Below are 24,637 nucleotides of genomic sequence, written 5' to 3' on the forward strand. Positions count from 1 at the left end.
TTAAGACCCCATCTGAAGGCCTTAAACACACGTTTTGGATTACTCATTCCTGATTGAATGAAAATAACTCACCATAATGCAACAAATCTTATACTAATAGGGCGCTACTGGAAAAATACATATCTGAACAAGAATAAATCATTATGCATACCTCTACGTGAATTATTGTATAAAAGAACTGCTACAAATTACCACATTATAAAGGACTTTATACATGATCCTGCATATGTACCCTTTGCTTACTAATGCATGCTAATATCTCTATTCCACTCATTTATATTCTTTGGTATGCTATTAGTATTTTTGCAAATATATTTTCCTTATTATTGAGTATAAACAATAGATTTGACATTACTAGATAAATGTTATGTTCAATACAGTCTATTATTTACAGGGAAGGTGAGGAGATTTTGCTTCTTTTTCATCTCCATTCTCCCTCTCTCCTCCAAAGGGCTCCTAAGGGAGATTTTTTAATATTATAGCATTTTTTCTTTTTTCCATAATTGTTCTGTTCTTATGTTCCTGTCAAAATATATACACTGCATGCCTTTTGCTTGTAATTTTGGTGCAATACTACTATTACTCGTTTTAATTTAGGATATATTTCCGCATCTGTGGCTTTCTTACAAGAGACGCTTATTTTCTGCAGAATCTGTTAAATTAAAATCTAAATGGTTTAATACATGTCTTTCCCCCCCTGGGATTAAAAGGAAAAATGGCATTGCTATTCCATTGGCCAAAAATCTTCACTATACTATTTTAAACCATTACACAGATTCTGAAGGTAGATGGGTAAAAATTCGTAATTTATCTTATGCCTTTATTAATGTTTATGGTCCCAATTTGGATTGCCCTCAATTCTTTAAAGATTTATCTCATCAGATACCACTCCTCAGTGTAGACCATATTATTGCCTATGTTTATTAAGGTGCACTATAGGCATGTTAGCATTTTAAACGCGCGTAAATGGTTTACACGCATTAAACACTAATGCGTCCATAGAAATGTATAGGCACATTAGCATTTAATGCGCCTTAACTTTAAAGGTGCGTTAGAAACACTAACGCACCTTAGTAAACTACTAGACACCACTCCAATGACCACAACCAACACAGACATCCCATCCGCTGACAAACTTGTTAAATTCTTCAACGAAAAAATAACAAAACTATGCAACAGACTTCCTCAGCACAATACCGACATCGAAAACTTCACTGATGGCATGGACCCAATCTCTGGAGAATACCCAGCAGACCATACCTGGACAAAATTTGCTCTCCTCACCATTGAATCAGTCACACAGGCGACCTATAGGTTCTCCAATACCCATTGTAAACTGGACACCTGCCCCAGCCACCTACTACTACTTAGCATTTCTATAGCGCTGCCAGGGTTACGCAGCGCTGTACAAGTTTAAACACGGGGAGGGACAGTCCCTGCTCAAGAGAGCTTACAATCTAACGGTGCAGCGAAGGGCGACTAAAATGATAGCGGGGATGGGACGACTTCCCTATGAAGAAAGACTAAGGAGGCTAGGGCTATTCAGCTTGGAGAAGAGACGGCTGAGGGGAGACATGATAGAGGTATATAAAATAATGAGTGGAGTGGAACAGGTGGATGTGAAGCGTCTGTTCACGCTTTCCAAAAATACTAGGACTAGGGGGCATGCGATTAAACTACAGCGTAGTAAATTTAAAACAAATCGGAGAAAGTTTTCTTCACCCAACGTGTAATTAAACTCTGGAATTCATTGCCGGAAAATGTGGTGAAGGCGGTTAGCTTAGCAGAGTTTAAAAAGGGGTTGGACGGTTTCCTAAATGACAAGTCCATAAACCGCTACTAAACAGACTTGGAAAAATCCCAAATCCCAGGAATAACATGTATAGAATGTTTGTACGTTTGGGAAGCTTGCCAGGTGCCCTTGGCCTGGATTGGCCGCTGTCGTGGACAAGATGCTGGGCTCGATGGACCCTTGGTCTTTTCCCAGTATGGCATTACTTATGTACTTATGATCCGAGTGGCCAAGGCCAAGAAATATTTTCTCAGATTTGTACTAAATTTACTACTGTGTAGCTTCATTGTGTGCCCCCTAGTCCTGGTATTTTTGGAAAGAGTAAACAATCAATTCACGTCTACCCATTCCACTCCACTCCATTCATAATTTTATAGACCTCTATCACATCTCCCCTCAGCCATCTTTTCTCCAAGCTGAAGAGCCCTAGCCGCTTTAGCTTTCCTCATAGGGAAGTCGTCCCATCCCCTTTATCATTTTCGTTGCCGTTCTCTGTACCTTTTCTAATTCCACTATATCTTTTTTGAGATGCGGCGACCAGAATTGAACACAATATTCGAGGTGCGGTCGCACCATGGACCGATACAAAGGCATTATAACATCCTCATTTTTGTTTTCCATTCCTTTCCTAATAATACCTAACATTCTATTTGCTTTCTTAGCCACCGCAGCACACTTGTCAGGTTCTCAGGTTCAGAGCCCGCGGGGATGGGCTCTGGAGCAAACGTGAGCCCTTGGGCTGCTGACGAGGAGCGACAGCAACAGGCAAAACCCACCAACCAACATTGGGCTAACACACCAGCACAGGCAAGGACTGCAGGCACCGCCCAGTGAGCTGGAAGAAATGGACTGGAACCCCCTGGACTGGAGGACACTGGACTGGTCCACACTGGACTGGAACACACCGAACCGGAACACACTGGGCCGGAACCCACTGGACTGGAGTACACCAGACTGGAACGACTGGAACACAATGGACTGGAACACACAGGACTGGAGTACACTGGACTGGCCCATACTGGACTGGGACACACCGGACTGGAGCACACCGGACTGGTCCACACAGCTTCACCTGCACTTAGCCACTGACCACCCCCCCCCCCCCCAGGAGTTGAGCCCCTGGGTTCAAGCGGCCGGCAGGACTTACCGGATACAGGATAACACAGGGACCAGGATACTAGAACAAGCTTGAAACAGGAGTGCTCCTAGGTACTGAACTAACAGGGGTGCTCCTAAGCGCTACACTAACAGAAGTGCTCCTAACAGTAAGCCAACAGAAGTGCTCCTAACAGTAAACCAACAGAAGTGCTCCTAAGCACCAACCTACCAGAAGTGCTCCTAAGCACTAAACAACAGAAGTGCTCCTAGCACTAAAAGGGAAAGCAGGGGATCCACAAGGAAAAGGCAGGGAAGCTAAACACATAGACTAACACAGGTGCTCCTAAGCACCAAGCTACAGCAGTGCTCTACAGCACTAAACTAACAAAGGTGCTCCTGAGCACCAAACTACAGTAGTGCTCCTAAGCACTAAACAATAGAAGTGCTCCTAGCACTAAAAGGGAAAGCAGGGGATCCACAAGGGAAATGCAGGGAAGCTAAACACAAGTCAAAAGTGCACACTGCACTAACCCTAACCTGGACATAAAGCAAGACGCAAACACAAACGTTGCAAAGGCCCTGAAGGGAAGAACACCACTTCCTTATCAAGGTCCTGCCTGATGATGTCACAGCTATCAGGCACAGGCAGCCAGCATACTGAAACACAGAGAGAGAGGCTTAACCCACACAGCTGCAGTATAGTGAAGCAATTAGAGTCATGCTGCTGGAAGCAGCCAGCACCGAGAGACAGCTAACCCTCTGTTAGGCAACACACACAGGTGCAGTATAGTGAAGCAATTAGAGTCATGCTGCTGGAAGCAGCCAGCACCGAGAGACAGAGCTAACCCTCTGTCAGGCAACACACACAGGTGCAGTATAGTGAAGCAATTAGAGTCATGCTGCTGGAAGCAGCCAGCACAGAGCTAGCTCAGAAAGGACAGAAAGAAGAAACAGAAGCCAGCTAAGAAGCTGACCACCAGAAATAAGGTAAGTCTGGGAGGGGTCACAGCCACACTTGTGACAACACTGAGCAGAGGGTTTCAATGTATCATCAACAACGACGCAGAGACCCCTTTCTTGGTCGGTGACTCCTAACTGCTTGAGTTATTGCTAATTTATTGTCTTCAATTAGTATATGATTGATGGTCTTTGTTTCTTTTCCAAATTCTTTCAAACTTTCTATTGCCTTTTTAGCAGTGCTAAGGACTCAGGTTAATAATTTATGGTTTTCTTTTTCACTTTCTTTTGACTTAATGGAGCAAGTTCATCCAATATAGCAGTACCTGAGTAGTTCCGTGTTTCTGCTCTTAATTGAGGATTTTAAATGTAAGAATCTAACCTAAACACAATACATTATGGAGCAAATATGAAAAACAAACAAAACACAAAAGAACAGCAGAACCCCACTGTCCCATGTAGGAGAAGAAAAGGCAGAAATGGACCAAAGGAGACAAAGATATCACAGGAGCCACATTATTGGAACCTGTTTATTGATATGACCTGACACAACTAGGTTTTGGCACGTACCTGCATCTGGGGTACATAATGCACTGTGCATAGAACTGTACGATCTGTATAATTGTACTGCTCTGGTTTCACAGCCTGCCTAACACAGCACTAACACAGACTACTCAGCAATTACTGTGGATTCGTTTGGATTTGTATTAGGTAAATGAGACTTTTATTGGAGGTTCATTTCAAACGGAGCGTGTATAAGTCATTATTGTCTAAGATACACAATGATTAAGATATATACTACTACTACTACTACTACTATTTAGCATTTCTATAGCGCTACAAGGCATACGCAGCGCAAACATAGAAGAAAGACAGTCCCTGCTCAAAGAGCTTACAATCTAATAGACAAAAAATAAATAAAGTAGCAAATCAAATCAATTAATGTGAACGGGAAGGAAGAGAGGAGGGTAGGTGGAGGCGAGTGGTTACGAGTCAAAAGCAATGTTAAAGAGGTGGGCTTTCAGTCTAGATTTAAAGATGGCCAAGGATGGGGCAAGACGTAGGGGCTCAGGAAGTTTATTCCAGGCGTAGGGTGCAGCGAGACAGAAGGCGCGAAGTCTGGAGTTGGCAGTAGTGGAGAAGGGAACAGATAAGAAGGATTTATCCATGGAGCGGAGTGCACGGGAAGGGGTGTAGGGAAGGACGAGTGTGGAGAGATACTGGGGAGCAGCAGAGTGAGTATATTTATAGGTTAGTAGAAGAAGTTTGAACAGGATGCGAAAACGGATAGGGAGCCAGTGAAGGGTCTTGAGGAGAGGGGTAGTATGAGTAAAGCGACCCTGGCGGAAGATGAGACGGGCAGCAGAGTTTTGAACCGACTGGAGAGGGGAGAGGTGACTAAGTGGGAGGCCAGCAAAAAGCAGATTGCAGTAGTCTAAACGAGAGGTGACAAGGGTGTGGATGAGGGTTTTGGTAGAGTGCTCGGAAAGAAAGGGGCGGATTTTACGGATGTTGTAAAGAAAGAAACGACAGGTCTTGGCAATCTGCTGGATATGAGCAGAGAAGGAGAGAGAAGAGTCAAAGATGACCCCAAGGTTTCGAGCTAATGATTAAGCTATGTAGTTGAAGAGAAAAAATAATACCTACAGTGGGGGAAATAAGTATTTGATCCCTTGCTGATTTTGTAAGTTTGCCCACTGACAAAGACATGAGCAGCCCATAATTGAAGGGTAGGTTATTGGTAACAGTGAGAGATAGCACATCACAAATTAAATCCGGAAAATCACATTGTGGAAAGTATATGAATTTATTTGCATTCTGCAGAGGGAAATAAGTATTTGATCCCTCTGGCAAACAAGACCTAATACTTGGTGGCAAAACCCTTGTTGGCAAGCACAGCGGTCAGACGTCTTCTGTAGTTGATGATGAGGTTTGCACACATGTCAGGAGGAATTTTGGTCCACTCCTCTTTGCAGATCATCTCTAAATCATTAAGAGTTCTGGGCTGTCGCTTGGCAACTCGCAGCTTCAGCTCCCTCCATAAGTTTTCAATGGGATTAAGGTCTGGTGACTGGCTAGGCCACTCCATGACCCTAATGTGCTTCTTCCTGAGCCACTCCTTTGTTGCCTTGGCTGTATGTTTTGGGTCATTGTCATGCTGGAAGACCCAGCCACGACCCATTTTTAAGGCCCTGGCGGAGGGAAGGAGGTTGTCACTCAGAATTGTACGGTACATGGCCCCATCCATTCTCCCATTGATGCGGTGAAGTAGTCCTGTGCCCTTAGCAGAGAAACACCCCCAAAACATAACATTTCCACCTCCATGCTTGACAGTGGGGACGGTGTTCTTTGGGTCATAGGCAGCATTTCTCTTCCTCCAAACACGGCGAGTTGAGTTCATGCCAAAGAGCTCAATTTTTGTCTCATCTGACCACAGCACCTTCTCCCAATCACTCTCGGCATCATCCAGGTGTTCACTGGCAAACTTCAGACGGGCCGTCACATGTGCCTTCCGGAGCAGGGGGACCTTGCGGGCACTGCAGGATTGCAATCCGTTATGTCGTAATGTGTTACCAATGGTTTTCGTGGTGACAGTGGTCCCAGCTGCCTTGAGATCATTGACAAGTTCCCCCCTTGTAGTTGTAGGCTGATTTCTAACCTTCCTCATGATCAAGGATACCCCACGAGGTGAGATTTTGCGTGGAGCCCCAGATCTTTGTCGATTGACAGTCATTTTGTACTTCTTCCATTTTCTTACTATGGCACCAACAGTTGTCTCCTTCTCGCCCAGCGTCTTACTGATGGTTTTGTAGCCCATTCCAGCCTTGTGCAGGTGTATGATCTTGTCCCTGACATCCTTAGACAGCTCCTTGCTCTTGGCCATTTTGTAGAGGTTAGAGTCTGACTGATTCACTGAGTCTGTGGACAGGTGTCTTTCATACAGGTGACCATTGCCGACAGCTGTCTGTCATGCAGGTAACGAGTTGATTTGGAGCATCTACCTGGTCTGTAGGGGCCAGATCTCTTACTGGTTGGTGGGGGATCAAATACTTATTTCCCTCTGCAGAATGCAAATAAATTCATATACTTTCCACAATGTGATTTTCCGGATTTAATTTGTGATGTGCTATCTCTCACTGTTACCAATAACCTACCCTTCAATTATGGGCTGCTCATGTCTTTGTCAGTGGGCAAACTTACAAAATCAGCAAGGGATCAAATACTTATTTCCCCCACTGTATCTATAGTTGAAAAGAAACAATCATTAACATCACTGGTCATGCATTATACATACAAGCAAAGCCAGGAGTTTCTTGATCAGGAGAAGAAGCAATAATAAACTATACATCATAATATACATACATCACTGCTCATGTATCACTACACCCAGGCTCTTGTCATCAGCTGGGGGGGGGGGGGGGGCGTTTACAGTGATAGCCAGGAGTCTCTAGACCAGGATATACAGTTCTCTGCGCAGTATGTACATTTACTCACAGACGAGCTCCCAATTTCACTGGCAGAGATTTCCCTTTTTATTAGGCTTAGAACTCATTTTCAGAGTTATGGAAAATTACAGAATGCTTGAGAATGTCTCTGTTTTTGTAAACAAGCCATACAAAATATGCTTGAGAATGTGGGAATGTGGTCACGTTTCTCTGTCCATGTGGCCAGCCTGAACTCGAAACATGCTCCACCTCCTCCTGCACATACCAAATTAATTAAGAGCTGTGTCTTATCTTCTTCCACATTCCAAATAATTTTCATACAAACAGAATTACTTTTAATCAAAAATACAGACCAGGAGTGCACTGTTGGTCACTCAGACAGCGTTGAAAAGCAATCTTTAAAATCCTTCAATTACAATAATCAACATTCAGAAAGATGTACAGGCCTAAGACAGGACCATATATGTTTCTGAAAATTCATCAATACGCTGGTAGATTATATAGATCATACAGTTCTGTGCATAGTGCATTAGGAACCCCTAATGCAGGCACATGCCAAAACATGATCATGTCAGGTCACGTCAGGTCAATAAGGCTAATTATATGACTCCTGTGAAACAATCCTTGGTGTGGCAATCCTGCATGTTAAATTACGTGTTATGGAACAAGCAACATAATTTTACATGCAAATTAAACTTGGTAAATTAAGAATAAGACCTTATGGGGCGCTTTTGAGCATATGATTTTACCTACATTAATGGTATGCAATCAAAAAAATGTTTCTGCAGGTAAAACAGTATTTTATCTGAGAAAACAACTTTGAAGTTTCCCTCCACCTGCTCAAATACATTTGTCTAAAGATAAATATCAAATTCTGCATTACAACTAAATAAATGTATCTTCTACTCACTATTTTTAACCGGCCATTTTCCATCTGGGCAAGTTCGAGTTTTCTGCTTACTTCATAGATATCTTTCTCCAAGGCCATCAAATCGTCTGTTTGTTTTTGTATTTGAATCAGGACTGCTGCACGCCGCTCTTTTAGTTCAGCTGTGTTTTCTTCCTGTTAGCAAATACTCAGTTAATCAGCTGGTATATCAATTGCTGTTTGAAAGTGCTACCAGAGTCTTCGCAAGAGTTCCCTTTGCTAAATTAATGTTTGCTCTTCACCATCAGGTCATGACCAGTAATTTTGTTTTAAATAATAGTTTCTGTTATTTTGACCAGCACCAGTCTGTTTCTTGCATCACCCCTGTTTTCTGGCCATATGGACATGACAATGGGGCAGATCCAACATGGATTTAGCACACGGAACTCTTGTATTACGTATAACATAGTAGATGACAGCAGATAATGACCTGTACGGTCCATCCAGTCTCCCCGAGAAGATAAACTCATTACATAAGGTATGAGGTGATACAACATATGTATAGTATACCTGATCTTGATTTGTCCATGCCTTGTTCAGGGCATAGACTGTAGAAGTCTGTCTGGCACTGTCCTTGTCCATTCCAGCCCATCCAAATCTATCCAGCCACCATCAGGGCACAGACCATAGAAATCTGCCCAGTACTGGATTTGTTTCCCAATTACCAGTGTTGACATCTAGTCTCTGCTATGCTTCTTTGGATTGATTCCTTCTAAATGGGGCTGCTGCATCACCTATTGGTGCACTAGGACTCGTGTGAGCTTGAATGTCTTCATGTAGCCCCTTGATGCTATGCTACAGCCGTGCGAGCTGCTGGACAACTTCTCTTTGGGTCTGTACCCCTTCCCATAGCAGCTCCAAATTCTGCCGCCGATATTCTTCCAGCTGCACATTGTGACCAAGCAGTGTAGAAAGGCGCAGCAGCTTGGCCACAATGAAGCCCAAAATCAGGCACCTATTCAGGAAACTGGCATCACTTCCTCCTGACCTTCCATCTTTCTATCCCGATACAGTATGTTCCTGGAAAGCCAAGGAGTCTTATTGTTGCACATGTATTTGGTCAAACGATGCTGTAGACTAGATCAGTGTTTCCCAATCCAGTCCTGGAGTACCCCTTGTGAGTCAGGTTTTCATGATAACCACAATGAATATGAATGAACTTCATTTGCATACACTGCCTCCATGTCACGTTCACTAAACAGGAACTGGGCTTGTGAGCCCTTGGGCCACTGCCGAGGAGCAGCAGTGGCAGGCAAAACCACCCCACACCAGAAGCAAGGCAGAACAGACGTACCGGTAAATCCAGGCTAGGTCTCTGGCAGTCAGCCAGCAAGCAGAAGACAGGTCCAGGCAAAGGTTCAAAAGGCTGGTGGCAAGCAAAACAATAGTCCAGTAACACTCCAGGTCTAGGCAGGCGGCAAGCAGAAGAATATTCCAGTGACACTCCGGGTCTAGGCAGGCGGCAAGCAGAAGAATAGTCCAGTAACACTCCGGGTCTAGGCAGGCGGCAAGCAGAAGAATAGTCCAGTAACAGGCAGGGTCTAGGCAGGCGGCAAGCAGAAGAATAGTTGTCACTTCTGTGGCCGTGACCACCCTCATACTTGCCCTGTTTCTGGGAGTCAGTGGCTGTGCTGGCTTCTGCTTGTCTCTGTGTCTGTCTTAGTTTCTCTCTGGCTCTGTGTGCTGATTGCCTTACTGGACCTCACCTGTGTGGGCTATGCCTCTTCCAAGATGGCTGCTGACTCCTCTATGCCAGTATCCAAGATGGCTCCCGCTTGTTCTTCCTGTGGGCTGACTTCTCTGAGTGTCAAGCCTCTGTTTGGAAGCAAGGTGATTGCTGCAGCTGTGCCTCTGGTGCTGAAGGGCTTTATTAATCACTTAGAGACTGCAGCCCGTGCCTTTGCATTTCGTCTAAGGGCCCTGGTATGTAAAGTGTGCTGTGCACTGCTACATTGTCCAGCTCAGTGTGAGTTCCTAGTGTTTGACTAGTTAGCTTGGGCACAGCTTTGCTTGTTAGCCTGTGAACAGGTTTTCTAGTTCTCCTGTGTTTGCTCAGTGTGAGTTTCTAGTGTTTGACTTGTTAGCTTGGGCACAGCTTTGCTTGTTAGCCTGTGTACAGCTTTACTAGTTCTCCTGTGTTTGCTCTGTGTGAGTTCCTAGTGTATGACTTGTTAGCTTGGGCACAGCTTTGCTTGTTAGACTGTGTACAGCTTTACCAGATCTCCTGTGTTTGCTTAGTGTATGTTTCTAGTGTTTGACTTGTTAGCTTGGGCACAGCTTTGCTTGATTAGCCTGTGTACAACTTTACCAGCTCTCCTGTGTTTGCTTAGTGTATGTTTCTAGTGTTTGACTTGTTAGCTTGGGCACAGCTTTGCTTGTTAGCCTGTGTACAGCTTTACCAGTTCTCCTGTGTTTGCTTAGTGTATTGCTTTGAACCTGCCTACTGCCGGAATCCGGACATTCCCTGCCTGTCTGCCTTGCTTTCGCCTAGGTGCCTGGGGGCACTTCTGTATCCTGATTCCTGCTGTTCCTGCTTGCAAGTTCCAGTTCCGGTTTTTCCTGTAAGCCCTGCCGGCTGCCCGAACCTGAGGGCTCAACCCTTGGGGAAAGGTGGCTAAGCGTAGGTGAAGCCTAGGTCCAGTGTGTTCCAGTCCAGCGGGCTCCACTCCAGTGCGCACCTGTCCGGTGTGTTCCAGTCCTGGGTATTCCTGTGTAGAACTCCAGTCCGGGGTTCCGGTCCAGTCTTGTCTCGTCTCTACCTTGAAGGTGATCTTGCCTGCCACTGCCGCTCCACGGTAGTGGCCCAAGGACTCACGAACCCAGTGCTCCCGGGGAAGAAGCCTGACAGTATGCCAAGGTCCTCGGGAACGCGACAATAGTCCAGTAACAGGCAGGGTTCAAAAGGCAAGAAACCAGCAAACGCAGAATCAGGATCAGACAAAGTCTCTCAGGTAGAAGTGCACCAGCACCCACGTACCAGGGCCTAAGACGCAATGCAAAGGCAACTGACTGCAGTCTCTAGGTGATTAATAAAGCCCATCCACACCTGAGGTGCAGCAGCTGCAGCAACTCTGAGTAACTATGGAGGCTGTTCCCACAGGAGATCTCTAAGGACCAAATAAGGGCTTCCTTCCTGTCCTCGTTACTCCAAGATGGCTTCCTATGATATGATCTATCCAAGATGGCTGTACCCCTTGAGCTATCCAAGATGGCTACGACTCTTGAGCCATCCAAGATGGCTACCGCCATTGATCCAACCCAGATGACGGCAGCCAGAGTCAGGAAACCGAAACAGATCTTCCCAAACACAGAACTACTCCAGAAAGGATAGGCAGAAGCCAGCTCAGAAGCGGACCCCCAGACATCAGGTAGAGGCTGTGAGGGGTCACGACCACAGACGTGACACTCCATTATATGCAAATCTCTTTCATGCATATTCATTGTGGATATCCTGAAAACCTGACTATCAAGGGGTATTCCAGGACCGGACTTGGGAAACACTGGACTAGATTTAAAAAAAAAAAAACTGTTTAGGAAGGGTATTGGCAACATTTAGAATAAATAAATGCAGCAATTCTACCAAACCAAGAAACAAACAAACAAGGAGTCCCATCTCTTCAAATCTACTTTAATCTTACAAATTAACAAAGGGTAGTTTGCTGCAAAGAGATCTGAGTACTTTCTAGTTAAGTTAATCCCCAGGAAACATTTGCTCTTATCCATCCATTTAAAGGAGTATGCTGACTGTAATCTAAGCAGTCCATCCTGTGGCAAATTAATGTTAAATGCTTCAGTTTTAGAAACGTTCATTTTAAAAGCTGAGGCAATCGAAAATGTCTTGATCTCCTTCATCAAATTACACAAGGAAAGAAAAAGATAGGTTAGCGACAGAAGGGCACTGTCAGTAAATAATGCAACCCTGTGAATACTGAGTCTTATTTAGCTGAGCCTTCCTACTTTGACTCCAGAACATTCTGCAAGCTTAGACAGTGAGATAACAGCTACTAAGCTGGTCTAAGTTATTAAGTCTCTTCCAGCCTATAAAGCCCCGGGTATGTACTGTTTGGATTTTCTGGAGAGTTTTACAAAACTTTTGTTTTTGAATTGGCACCATTGCTTGCTGATAATCTCAGTGCAGTACGCCAAGTCAAGTCTTTGCCGCCTATTATGTTGGAGGCTTGGATTGCAGTGATTCCTAAGCCACAAGGTATTGCTGATTGTCGGTCTTATCATCCTATATCAGAGCTTAATGTTGATGTTAAAATTCTAGCACAGAAAGAGAGTGGGAAATGGACCAATGACTCCAGGAGAACGGGAGATAAGATTTCAAAGAACCACTTTATTTAAAATTCTTGCTAAAGTTCATCCCGATCTGGTGGGGTTTATCCCTGGCAGACAAGCCTCAGACAACATTCGCCACACTGTTGATCTGATTGACATTACATAGTCTACTCAGACCCCACTTTGCCTTCTTGGGCTCACTGGCCACTGATACTGTCGATTTTGTCCAAATTTGGTATAGGTCTGTGGGGATTGAATTAGGGCCTTTTACACTCAGCTACGTGTGTGTGTGTGTGTGTGTGTGTGTATGGATTAATGGTAATAGCTTTTCTATGTTCCTCATGAGAGACTCCTGAGAAAATTAAAAGGCACGGGATAGGAGGGCAATGTCCTTCTATGGATTAAGAATTGGCTATTGGACAGAAAACAGAAGATAGAGTTAAACGGTTATTTTGCTCAATGGAGGACAGTGCCACAGGGATCGGTACTGAGACCGGAGATACTTAACATTTATAAATGATATGGAAATTGGAAAGACAAATGAGGTGATTAAATTTGCAGATGACACAAAACTATTCAAAACTGTCAAAACACATGTGGACTGTGAAAAATTGCAGGAAGACTGGGCATCAAAATAGCAGATGAAATTTAATGTGGACAAATGCAAAGTGATGCACATTGGGAAGAATAATCCGACTCAAAGTTACCTGATGCTGGGGTCTACCTTAGGAGTCAGAACCCCAAAAAAAGATCTGTTATTGTAGACAATAAGCTGAAATCTTCTGCTGTGTGTGATGGTGGCCAAAAAAGCAAACAGGATGCTAGGAATTATTAGGAAGGGGATGGTAAATAAGATTATTATAATGCCTCTGTATTGCTCCATGGTGTGACCTCAACTTGAGTATTGCATTCAATTCTGGTCTCTGTATCTCAAAAAAGATATAGTGGAATTAGAAAAGGTTCAAAGAAGAGTGACCAAAATGATAAAGGGGATGGAACTCCTCTCATATGAGGAAAGGCTAGAGAGGTTAGTGCTCTTCAGCTTGGAAAAGAGTTGATGATGGGGGATACGACTGAGGTCTATAAAATCCTAAGTGGTGTAGAATGAGTAAAAGTGAATCGAATTTTCACTCTTTCAAAAAGTACAGAGACCAGGGGACACCCAATGACATTACATGGAAATACAGTGCACTCCATTTAAGTGCATGTCGGATAAGCGCAAGCTCTGTTTAACTGCATGCTGTACTTCAGTCCCGTTTTTGGCGCCATCAATTTCTATGGTGACAAACTTCGGTTTAGCACACCACTGATAAGTGCAAGATTCGCTTATATGCATGGTTTAAGACCGCTCCTCTGCAGGAAAGGCTCCGCATAAGCGCATGCATGGAATATGGAAGCCGATTGGCGCATGACAAAGGGGCGGTAAATTTGAAATCTCATTGGTTAACTGCCACAGGCAGAATAAGCAAAAGAATGTTGTTAGAGCGTACACTGGAGTCGTCGTTGTCTTCGTCGCGCAACTGTAAAACAAACAAAGTCAAGCATCTACTGCTAAAGAATATGGTGTCAATACCAGTCAAATTTCATGTATCTTGAAGCAGAAAGACCAGCTTCTGGAAGACTGGCAAAACAATACAAATCCACACAGGAAACGTCAATGGGCGGGAAAAGCTAAGGATATAGAAGATGCTCTTCTTCGGTGATTTTCTCAAGTCAGGAGCAGACAGTTTCCTGTCAGTGGTCCACTGCTTATGGAGAAAGCTAATCAGCTAGCTGAAAGTCTTGAACTAACTGAATTCAAAGCCACTGTTGGATGGTTGGAAAGATGGAAGGAGAGGGACAACATAAAATTCAAGAAACACCATGGTGAAAAACAAGACACTGATGGCTTTGGTGCTGAAAATTGGGTTGTTTCAGTTCTTCCTACCATCTTGAACGAGTTTGCACCTCGTGACATTTTCAATGCTGACGAAAATGGTCTCTACTGGCAAGCGATTCCTGATGGAACACTTGCATTCAAACAAGCTGAAACTACAGGAAGTAAAATGTCAAAGGACCGACTGACGATCCTCCTATGCTGCAATATGGATGGGAGTGAGAAGTTGGAACCACTCGTCATTGGAAAGAGCAAACAGCCCCATTGCTTCAAGAATGTTAAGCGACTTCCTGTGTCATACGAGGCTAACGCAAATTCATGGATGACTGAGGAAATTTGGAAGCAGTGGCTAAAGAAGTTAGACACTAGAATGTGGGCACAAAAACGTCAGATTTTGTTGCTTTGTGATAATTGTGCTGCACACAGTGATGATGTCAGGCTGTCTATCGTCAAGGTGGTCTTCCTGCCACCAAATACTACCTCTCTGATCCAACCTTGTGCTACATCGTCTGATGAGAATTATGGATGACCAGACTGGCAAGGATAAACGTGCTGTTGAACCGGATCGTAATCTATCACTGTTGGATTCCCTACATATGCAGAAAGAAGCCTCGAATTATGTTACACAGGCAACCATTGTGAACTGCTACAAGCGGGCAAGCTTTGCTAGGGATGTGGAGAGGGACGAAACAGATGCAGCTGTTGCAAATGCTTCAGATGAACAGGCTATTGACATCTCAGCCGGTATTACTGAAGAGGAGTTTCATCACTACGTAGCTGTTGATTACAATCTACAAACAGCTGACACACAGCGCTGATGTCCAGATATGCGCCTACATGCAGGCAATGGCTGATGATGAAACAGATGATGAAACGAGCAGTGAGGCACATGCTGACGAAATTCAACAACCTCCTGTCACTTTTGCAAGAGTGCTGGAGAGTCTCAACACCATGCGGGCCTATCTGGAGGCCACTGGATGTCAGTGCTATGACAGTTTTTACCATCTGGCAGATGTACTCTATGGAACTCACAGACACAAGAGTGTACAGAGGACTATGACTGATTACTTCAAGTAAGCCTAACGTCAGTTAACGGAGACTGTATACTGTACATATAATAAACAGTACTGTATATATGTTTATCAGATGTCAAGCTTCTTTGGGTCACAACGGTTAAGTGCACGCTGTGGTTAATGGAATGTATTTCTTTGGTCGCAGACCCTTGCACTTAAGCGGATTGCACTGTACTTCTAAAACAAATAGGAGAAAATATTTTTTCACTCAAAGAATAGTTAAGCTCTGAAACTCGTTGCCGGAGGATGTGGTAACAACAGTTAGCATATCTGGGTTTAAAAAAGGTTTGGACAAGTTCCTGAAGGAAAAGTCCATAGTCTACTATTGAGATAGGCATGGGGGAAGCCACTGCTTGCCCTGGGATTGGTAGGATGAAATGTTGCTACTAGTTGGGTTTCTGCCAGGTACTTGTGACCTGGATTGGCCACTGTTGAAAGCAGGATACTGGGCTAGATGGACCATTAGTCTGACCCAGTATGGTTATTCTTATGTTCTCATGTTGTATTTAGCTAGGGGTATGTATCAGGACTGCTCCATCACATCTTTGCTTTTTGCATTGGTGATGGATCCCTTTGTAACCACAGTTTGAGAACACCCTGATAACTGTAGGCTTCAGCTTGGAGATGTGGATTATAAGATAGATCTCTTGCCTCACCAATCTACTACATTTCTTTGAAGGGGTGAATAAACATGTGTGCAAAAGTGAGACAGTCCATATTGTGTATCTGGATTTTCAAAAGGCATTTGAGAAAGTACCTCCTGAAAGACTCCTCAGGAAACTGGAAAGTCACGTAATAGGAGGTAATGTCCTATTGTGGACTAAAAACTGGTTAAAAGAACAGAAAGTAGGGTTAAATGGTCAGTATTCTCAATGGAGAAGACCAGATAGTGGGGTTCACCAGGGGTCTGTGCTGGGACTACTGCTTTTTAACATACTTATAAATGATCTAGAGATAGGAATAACTAGTGAGGTTATTCAAAGTTGTTAAATCGCAAGAAGATTGTAAAAAAAACTGCAAGAGAACCTTATGAGACTGGGAGAGTGGGCATCTAAATGACAGAAGACGTTTAATTTTATTATTTTATTTTATTTATTGCATTTGTATCCCACATTTTCCCACCTATTTGCAGGCTCAGTGTGGCTTACAGAGTATGGTAATGACATAATCATTTCACTTCATGATAACAGGTATAGTTCTTAGTGTTTGAAGATTAGGTAAGGGAGGGTCAACATGTGAGAAAGAGGAACCAAACTATAACTACATGATGCAAGGTTCCACATTAGGAGTCACCGACCAGGAAAAGGATGTAGGTGTCATCGCTGATGATATATTGAAACCCTCTGCTCAGTGTGCAGTGGTGGCTAAGAAAGCAAATAGAATGTTAGGAATTATTAGGTAATAATTTATTTATGTATTTATTTGTTACATTTGTATCCCACATTTTCCCACCTATTTGCAGGCTCAATGTGGCTTACATAGTACCGTAAAGGCGTTCGCCAATTCCAGTATGAACAAATACAGTAATGTTGTGGTAGAATAAGGTTCGTGTGTACAGACACATTAGGGAATCATAGAGAGGAAGAGTTATTATATGGAAAACAAAAATGAGAATGTTATAATGCCTTTGTATTGCTCCATGGTGCAACTGCACCTCAGATACTGTGTGCAATTCTGGTCACTAGATCTAAAAAAAGATATAGCGGAACTAGAAAAGGTACAAAGAAGGGCGATGAAAATGATAAAGGGGATGGGACAACTTCCCTATGAGGAAAGGCTAAAGTAGCTAGGGCTCTTCAGCTTGAAGAACAGATGGTTGAGGGAAGATATGATAAAGGTCTATAAAATACTGAGTGGAGTGGAACGGGCAGAGATAAATCACTCGTTTACTCTTTTCAAAAATACTAGGGCTATGGGGCATGCAATAAAGCTACTGAGTAGTAAATATTTTTTCACTCAGCGTGTAATTAAACTCTGGAATTCATTGCCAGACAATGTGTTAAAAGCAGTTAGCTTAGCAGGGTTTACATTAGTGGAGAAGTTACTTTAATATTTGGGGTGGGGGTTTATATTACACTTTCATGTACAGATCTGTTTCAGGCTAATTATCCTTCCCTCTTACAGGAAGTAAAGGTAGACCTCGAGCATTGGACCTCACTTCTGCTATGAGTGGGTGGCCACTATTAATATGAATCTTCTGCCCAGATTTCTGTATTTGTTTCAAGTTTTGACCAACTCTGTTCCAGACACTTTTCTTTCTTATTTACAGGATAGGATTGTTCAGTTTGTCTGTGGTATTAAGCATCCTATAATGCCTAGAAGTATACTCTATAGGGATAGTGTCACGAAACACCTAGCCATACACCTGGGGCTACCCTGTAGCCAGTTGGAGAGTCTATCCCCAGCACAGCTCAGGTCCACCTGCACCTGCTGCTTGTGCTCTACACTAGCATCCTCCTCCCACCGACTGGGTCCCAACAGTCTCTGGGTGAGTCTCCCGCTCTCAAATTATCCCCAGTGATTCTTAGGTTACTGGTGCCACACTCCCAGTGGTCCCACAGTTCCTAGAAAGTATCCACAGACCCAACATGCAAACCACCAGGATTCTTAATCAGTCCAGAAAAACAGAGGCAATAAACTAAGAATGTTTATTGTCATAAAAAAATTTAAACAATGAACAGAAAAGGTGCAATCAGCAAACAGTAAATGATAACAAATATGGATCAATTATAAAACTAACTAAACATTTGTTTACTATCTAAATAGTACCTGGGATATCAGGACATATAGCAGCTCACAAGTTATCACATATAACTGTTCACAGGGCCTCAGCAAAGAGATTCTGCTCTCTTTTCTCCCTGACTAAGAATGGAGAAAAAGCCAGTACATCCTAGATGAATTTTGAGCTCCTGGGCCAATCAGAGCCCAGAACAACAAGTTTTAAAAGTAGCTGGCAGGTTACCTCATATCTGTGTTAACTAAGAGGCCCTTTTACTAAGTTGTGGTAGGCTCTACACATGTGCAGCACACGCCCAAATGAGACTATCATCAGGCCAGCATGCCCTCCTGGCGGTAATTTCAGATTTGGCATGTGCCCATAACACATGGATGAATTATTTATTTCCTCATGCGCACGCTGGTTCTGTTGGTAATCAGCACTTGCCACGTGGCGACCAGTCGCCACGTGTGTAGCACGTGAGCCTTTACTGCTAGATCAATGGGTGGCATTAAGGGCTCAGGCCGGTTTTGTGTGCACGCTGGTTTCATTTTTACCACAGGCCCTTTTCCCGTCTCATTAAAAAAAAGCCATTTTGTAGATGTGGTAAAAACTGGCCCGGTGCGCACCCAATACACACACCTACACTACCATAGACCATTTTTTACCACAGTTTAGTAAAAGGCCCCTAAAGAAGGAACAGACAGTTCTCTGTTAACAGCTTTAAACATTAACATGTACCACCTGTTGGCCAAACTACAAAAATACATTTCAAGAAATAAGGCAGTTTTACAGACGTAAAAACCCACTGTTTTGTTACAGAAAGGAAACAAGCTGTGCATGGCCACTCTTAAAAATTATGGGTCAGGATTGAACAAGTTTATGTGGGGCCTTCTCCTCTGTCCTCTTTAATTTGGCTCCTAAACATAGAAAATTAGCTGATACTACTTGCTTTACTACTCAATATACCTTTTGGATTTAGGACAGTATGGGGCAGAGAAAGATTTCATATGGCTAGCTCTCTCCAGTTTTGGATAACTTTTCCCTCTGGGATTAGCTTCAACAATTTTTAAGCACTGGGCCCTGAAAGGTCTAACCACTTGGGAACAGCTTTTGATGATGATGATTTGATACCTTTTGAGAATTTGGCTCAAGATTATCAATTACTGACAAAGGATCACTATGCCTATCTACAACTTGTGACTTCCTGACAAGAGGGTCAATTAAGTCCAGAGTCATAAGAGAAAATAAGATCTTGGGGAAGATTTTAGTAACACTCACAAATTAATCTCTGTATTATATCTTTACTTTAGAGACAAGGCCCCCCTTAACCTGGCTCACAGACTTACGTGGGAGTGTGTGTTGGGCACCCAATATGGGGAGCATGATTGGAAGGCGATGGAAGCTGTACTGCCTTGACTTACATGAGCAGTTAAATTTCAGGAAAATGGAGTCAAAATCACATATAGGTGGTATCTTGTTTGACTACATCATATGTTCCCTGTGGTTTCTCCCTAGCTCTGGAGGTAATGTGGGACACTATGGGCCATATCTGGTGGTCATGTCCTAGGGTGCAGGCAAATTGGAAAGTGGTGTAATATAAACTTCAGACTTGGCTAAGGGTCTTGAGTCCTTGGGACCCAAGGATTTTTTATGCTGCGTACGACTGGTGGCGCTATAGAAATGATTTGTTGTAGTAGTTAAAGGTCTATTTCTCTATTTTAGCACCAGCAACACTTAGTCCAACGTTGTCTTAAAGCAGCCCAATTCACCTTGGTGACAGCCTGGAAGTCAGAAGCTGTACCCCCAGTTTATAAATGGCTTATTAATTTTGGTTCATCTCCAGCATGGAAAAGATTATAGCCCAGAAAACTACTCAGTCCTTGGACAAATGGGAATGAATATGGGGCCTTTTTCTTCATCACTGTGCTTGAGTAGAAATCATGGGCTTATAACCTTTTGTGTGGCACAGACTTCTGGTATCGACATTTTGTTTAAAACATATTTTGGGGGTATGTGGGTGTTCAAAGGGGATTTATTCTAGAAAACCTTAAAATTACAGGTTCAGATTTATGATTTCATATATATCCTTGTGATTTATATTTTCATTATTCACTATGCTAGTAACTGAATGTTAATAGATTTGTTTTTACTGTTATGTAAACGAGAGTTCTTATATTGTTATATCAAACATAAGCCGCATAAATTAAATGAAATTTGTGTCTCTTTGAGGATCTTGTATTTTATGATTTGTTTCTCAGACTGCTATTTTGTATTGATCACAGTTTGTATTTTGATTCTTGTACTTTTCCTCAATAAAAAAACCTATATAAAATTTAATAAATAAATAGGTAACACATGGGTTAGAGCGCACACACAGGTATAATACTGCAAAACACTTTAACATGTTTTGTGTTGCCTGCTCTTGCGCACTAACCCCACATTAAGAGCATAGTGCCCTGTAGTAAAAGGGTCCCTAAGTTAGGCACCCAGCATTGGAACTTTTAAAGTTCAGCATCTGGATTTTTTAAAATAGACCTAGTAGTTTTTATCTAGTGGCTAGAAAACCACTAACCCAAATATGGTTGATTTTGGCAGATTAACTATTTGTACAAGTGCACAACTCTTTCAGAAATTCATTTCTTAAAGCAATGTAGTAATTTTTATTGTTCCTTGAACATTTTGTCATAAATGGATAGTAGGTTAATAATAAAAGTAGGTACAGAACTTTGGTTTACCTTGACCTTTGACAGCTTTACTAATGCCTTCTTTTTCGTATTAGTGGAGTACTCCAATGACTTCTGTTTCTGTGTCAGACCTATAATAAAAAGGGTACACCACACAAACATCCACCTTTATTTAGAGTGCTATAGTAGGGTTATTGAGTCTCTTATTGAGTCTCTAGACCTGAGAACCACCTGAACATTGCTTAATACCTTAAGTGTCCAGAAACTACAAATTAACTCATTAGAATGACCAGTTTCTATGCCAAATAAGGCAAACAGGGACTACAGTATAAGGTAGGGATGTGCATTTATTAGCGCTCATTTGGTTTGTTAGTGCAGCTTTAAAAATTTAGTGCGCACAAAATCAGTTTAATGCATACACAATCTATTTGCCATGCATTAAAAAGTTCTAATGTATCTAATGTATATTTTAAAACATCTTTTTATTAAAGAAATCTTAACCAAAAAACAGTACCAAAATTAGAAAAAAAAGTCCAAAAATCTGAAAACAAACTGAACATATTTTTGCTTTTGCATATCGTTATTACAAAGGGGTCCTGTTATTTTTTTATCTTTGGGGGAAATGCTTAGTGCATCTGTTCCATACCCTCATATCAGTACAGTCTTCTCAGTAAAGTGCTATAGGTCTCCAGTCCCTTATGCAGTACAAAATTGAAAAAAAAAAAAAGTAAATAAAAATCACTTAGCAGCCCTTTTATTAAATGGTGCTGAGCCCTAACATAGGCTTTGCACATGAGAAAAGGCTTATCACAAAATCTATTAGAGTTTTGCAGTAATTTGCCTGTCAATAAGCACTAATTCTGTGCTATTTTTATGTTGTTAATTTTTTGGGAGGGATATGGAAGTGTGTGTACTAACTGTATAACTCAGACTTCATGCGGGAGCACTTAGTACCTCCTAAATAGGAGGCGGTAAGTGCTCCCGCATTTATATTTTAGCAGGTCTCACATGCTAATGGAAAAATTAGCATGGGACCTGTAAAAAGAAAAATTTAAAAAAAAAACTATTTTAGGGCTGTGTTAGCTGCAGTTCTCTGGCCTGGTCCCTGAATCCAGAGACATCAGTCTCTAGCAGGCAAACAAGTAGGCTTGGCGGCCCGATGCTTCCAGGAAGAAAAATAACCCTAGCTAAAAGCTGGAGTTATTTCACCACAATTTAAGGACATGTTTTGCATCTCATTACTATTGGGCTCATTTTCAAAAGAAAAAAACGTCCAAAGAGTGGCATAAATCTGCATTTGGACATTTTTCTCACAAAAACATCCAAATTGGTGTTTTCAAAACCAATTTTTAGATGTTTTTCTATGAAGTCCATCAGAAGTGCGTTCAAATCACAAGGGGGCGTGTCAGGGATGGGATTTGGGCATTCCTAACACTTACACGTTTTTAGCCATAAAGGAACAGAACAAAACCGTCCAAGACTAACACTAAGATGTTTTGAGCTAGACCTGTTTTTATAATGATTAAGACACAAAAAGGTGCCCTAAATGACGAGATGACCACTGGAGGAAATCAGGGGTGACTTCCCCTTACTCCCCCCCAGTGGTCACTAACTTCCTCCCACCTCCCAAAAATGTGATTAAAAACATTACTTGCCAGCCTCTATGCCAACTTCAGATGTTATACTCCAGTCCATTAGAACAGCATGCAGGTCCCTGGAATAGTCTAGTAGTGGGTGCAATGCACTGCGGACAGGTGGACCCAGGCCCATACCTCTCCCTACCTGTTACAAATGGAGGAAACTGTGAGCCCTATAAAACTCACCAGAAACCCACTGTACCCACATATAGGTGCCCCCTTCACTCGAAAGGGCTATGGTAGTGGTGTACAGTTGGGCGTAGTGGGTTTTGGGGGGGCTCAGCCAACAAGATAAGAGAGCAATGGTAAGATGTGTACCTGGATGCACTTTATGAAGTCCACTGCAGTGCCCTCCAGGGTGCCCTATTGCTTTCCTGGGATGTCAGGGGGACCAGCCTACTAAAAATGCTGGCTCCTCTTACATCCCAATGGCTTGATTTTGTGCATTTTGCACTTGGACGTTTTTTGTTTGAAAATATACCAAAAATAAAACGTCCAAATTACAAAACCATCTATTTTCAAATACAAAAGATAAACGTTTTTCTTTTTTGAAAATTACCTTCTTTCCTACTCAGATTTTGGACGTTTTGTATCCCATATCGAAAATGTCCCTCCACGTAACCCACCTTTAAAGAAATGCTGACCACTGCCAGATGAACATTATCTTGTATGTTGCTAAGAGATCAAAGTTCAAAAGATTTAGGAGGGAAGCTATCAAGGCACTGGCACTGAATATCCAGATGTTTAGCAGTACCTGGAAGGTATGCAGACATGGCCAGCATTCAATGATGTACCCATACAGCTAACCCGGCATAGTTAGGACTGCTTTTTATGTGGTCCTACATGCCCAGTTGGCTATTTGTGTACCAGCACTGAATATCACTGGTGGCCACATAACTCCTAGCTCTGCCTCACCACTAACTGAAGAGTGCTACAGTAGTCAGAGCATATATTCAGGAGCACTGTCCAGCTGATACTGACTCCTGGGTTGGCCAACACGATTTAACCAGGCAGGAAAGTTTTTACCACATTCTCTGGCAACAAATTCCAGAGATTAATTTGGCATCTCTCTCTCTTGACACCCCCCCTCAATCCGGCATATATCTCTCTCCATACTCCCCCCCCCCCTCACTGCCTTCAATCTGGCATCTCCCTCAAATGTCCTTACCTCAATGCAGCAATCTTACTGACCCTCTCTCTCAAGTCCGGCTCCCCCCCCCCAGCTACCTTAGATCTAGTTTTAAACTGTAACAGGTTGTCTACACTGCCTTTGGCTTACTTGATGTCTTCCCTCTGTCACTGGGTCCTACTGTCTAGAAACAGGAAGTTGCAGCAGAGAGGGCAGGACACAGCAGCAGAGAGAAGGCATCAGGTGGGCCACAGGCAACATAGGTGAGTCTAGCAACCTGTTAGAGTTAAAAACAGGGCTTTTTTGAGGGGGTACTTGGGGGTACTGAGTACTGGCACCTTTTCCATTGTCTGCTAAATTTGATCCATGGTCTTGCCACCTGAGGAAGCTACCTCACCTTACCTAATGGTAGAACCGCCCTGCTTGGAACTCAGAGAAAAATTGCACTGGCTACCAAAGAACGCATCACTTTCAAAATCTGCATAAAAGTATTTATGGCGAGGCACCAGGATACATGACAGACCTCATCGACCTGCCAACCAGAAACACCACAAAATCTGCACGATCATACCTAAACCTCCACTACCCAAGCAGCAAAGGACTCAAATACAAATCCACCTATGCAACCAGCTTTTCCTACCTAAGCGCACAACTATGGAACGCATTGCCAAAAGCAGTAAAAACTAATCTCGACCACTTAAATTTTTGGAAAGCACTAAAGACAGACCTGTTCAGAAGAGCATACCCCACCAACCCAACATAAAAATACCTGGACACTTGCGACACAATGTAACCAAAGACCGTAACGAATATTACCTGTCTCTTCTTCCCCCTTTTCCTCTCTAAGTTCCCCCCAACTGTACCTACCTTACATGTACCTCATTCTACCACAATGTCACTTTGAATTAATCCAAACCATGTATTTGTTCAGACCGTAATCGGCTAACGCCGTTAACGGTTATATGTAAGCCACATTGAGCCTGCAAAAGGTGGGAAAATGTGGGTTACAAATGTAAC

The 24,637-nt window shown here is 42.8% G+C and overlaps 1 protein-coding gene across 1 annotated transcript in view; it reads right to left on the minus strand.

Annotated features, from left to right (window-relative positions):
• LOC115477917 (myosin heavy chain, non-muscle-like) overlaps positions 1-24,637 on the minus strand; it is a 172,094-nt gene that overhangs the window by 10,473 nt on the left and 136,984 nt on the right. The window contains exons 15-16 of the mRNA XM_030215053.1: positions 20,906-20,985; positions 8,204-8,356 (exon numbers count right to left, since the gene is read on the minus strand). Coding sequence (XP_030070913.1) covers positions 8,204-8,356; positions 20,906-20,985 — 233 coding nt within the window. The remainder of the gene's footprint in view (positions 1-8,203; positions 8,357-20,905; positions 20,986-24,637) is intronic.

The sequence above is a fragment of the Microcaecilia unicolor genome, chromosome 9 (genome assembly GCF_901765095.1).
Source record: "Microcaecilia unicolor chromosome 9, aMicUni1.1, whole genome shotgun sequence".
NCBI classification, from domain to species: Eukaryota; Metazoa; Chordata; class Amphibia; order Gymnophiona; family Siphonopidae; genus Microcaecilia; species Microcaecilia unicolor.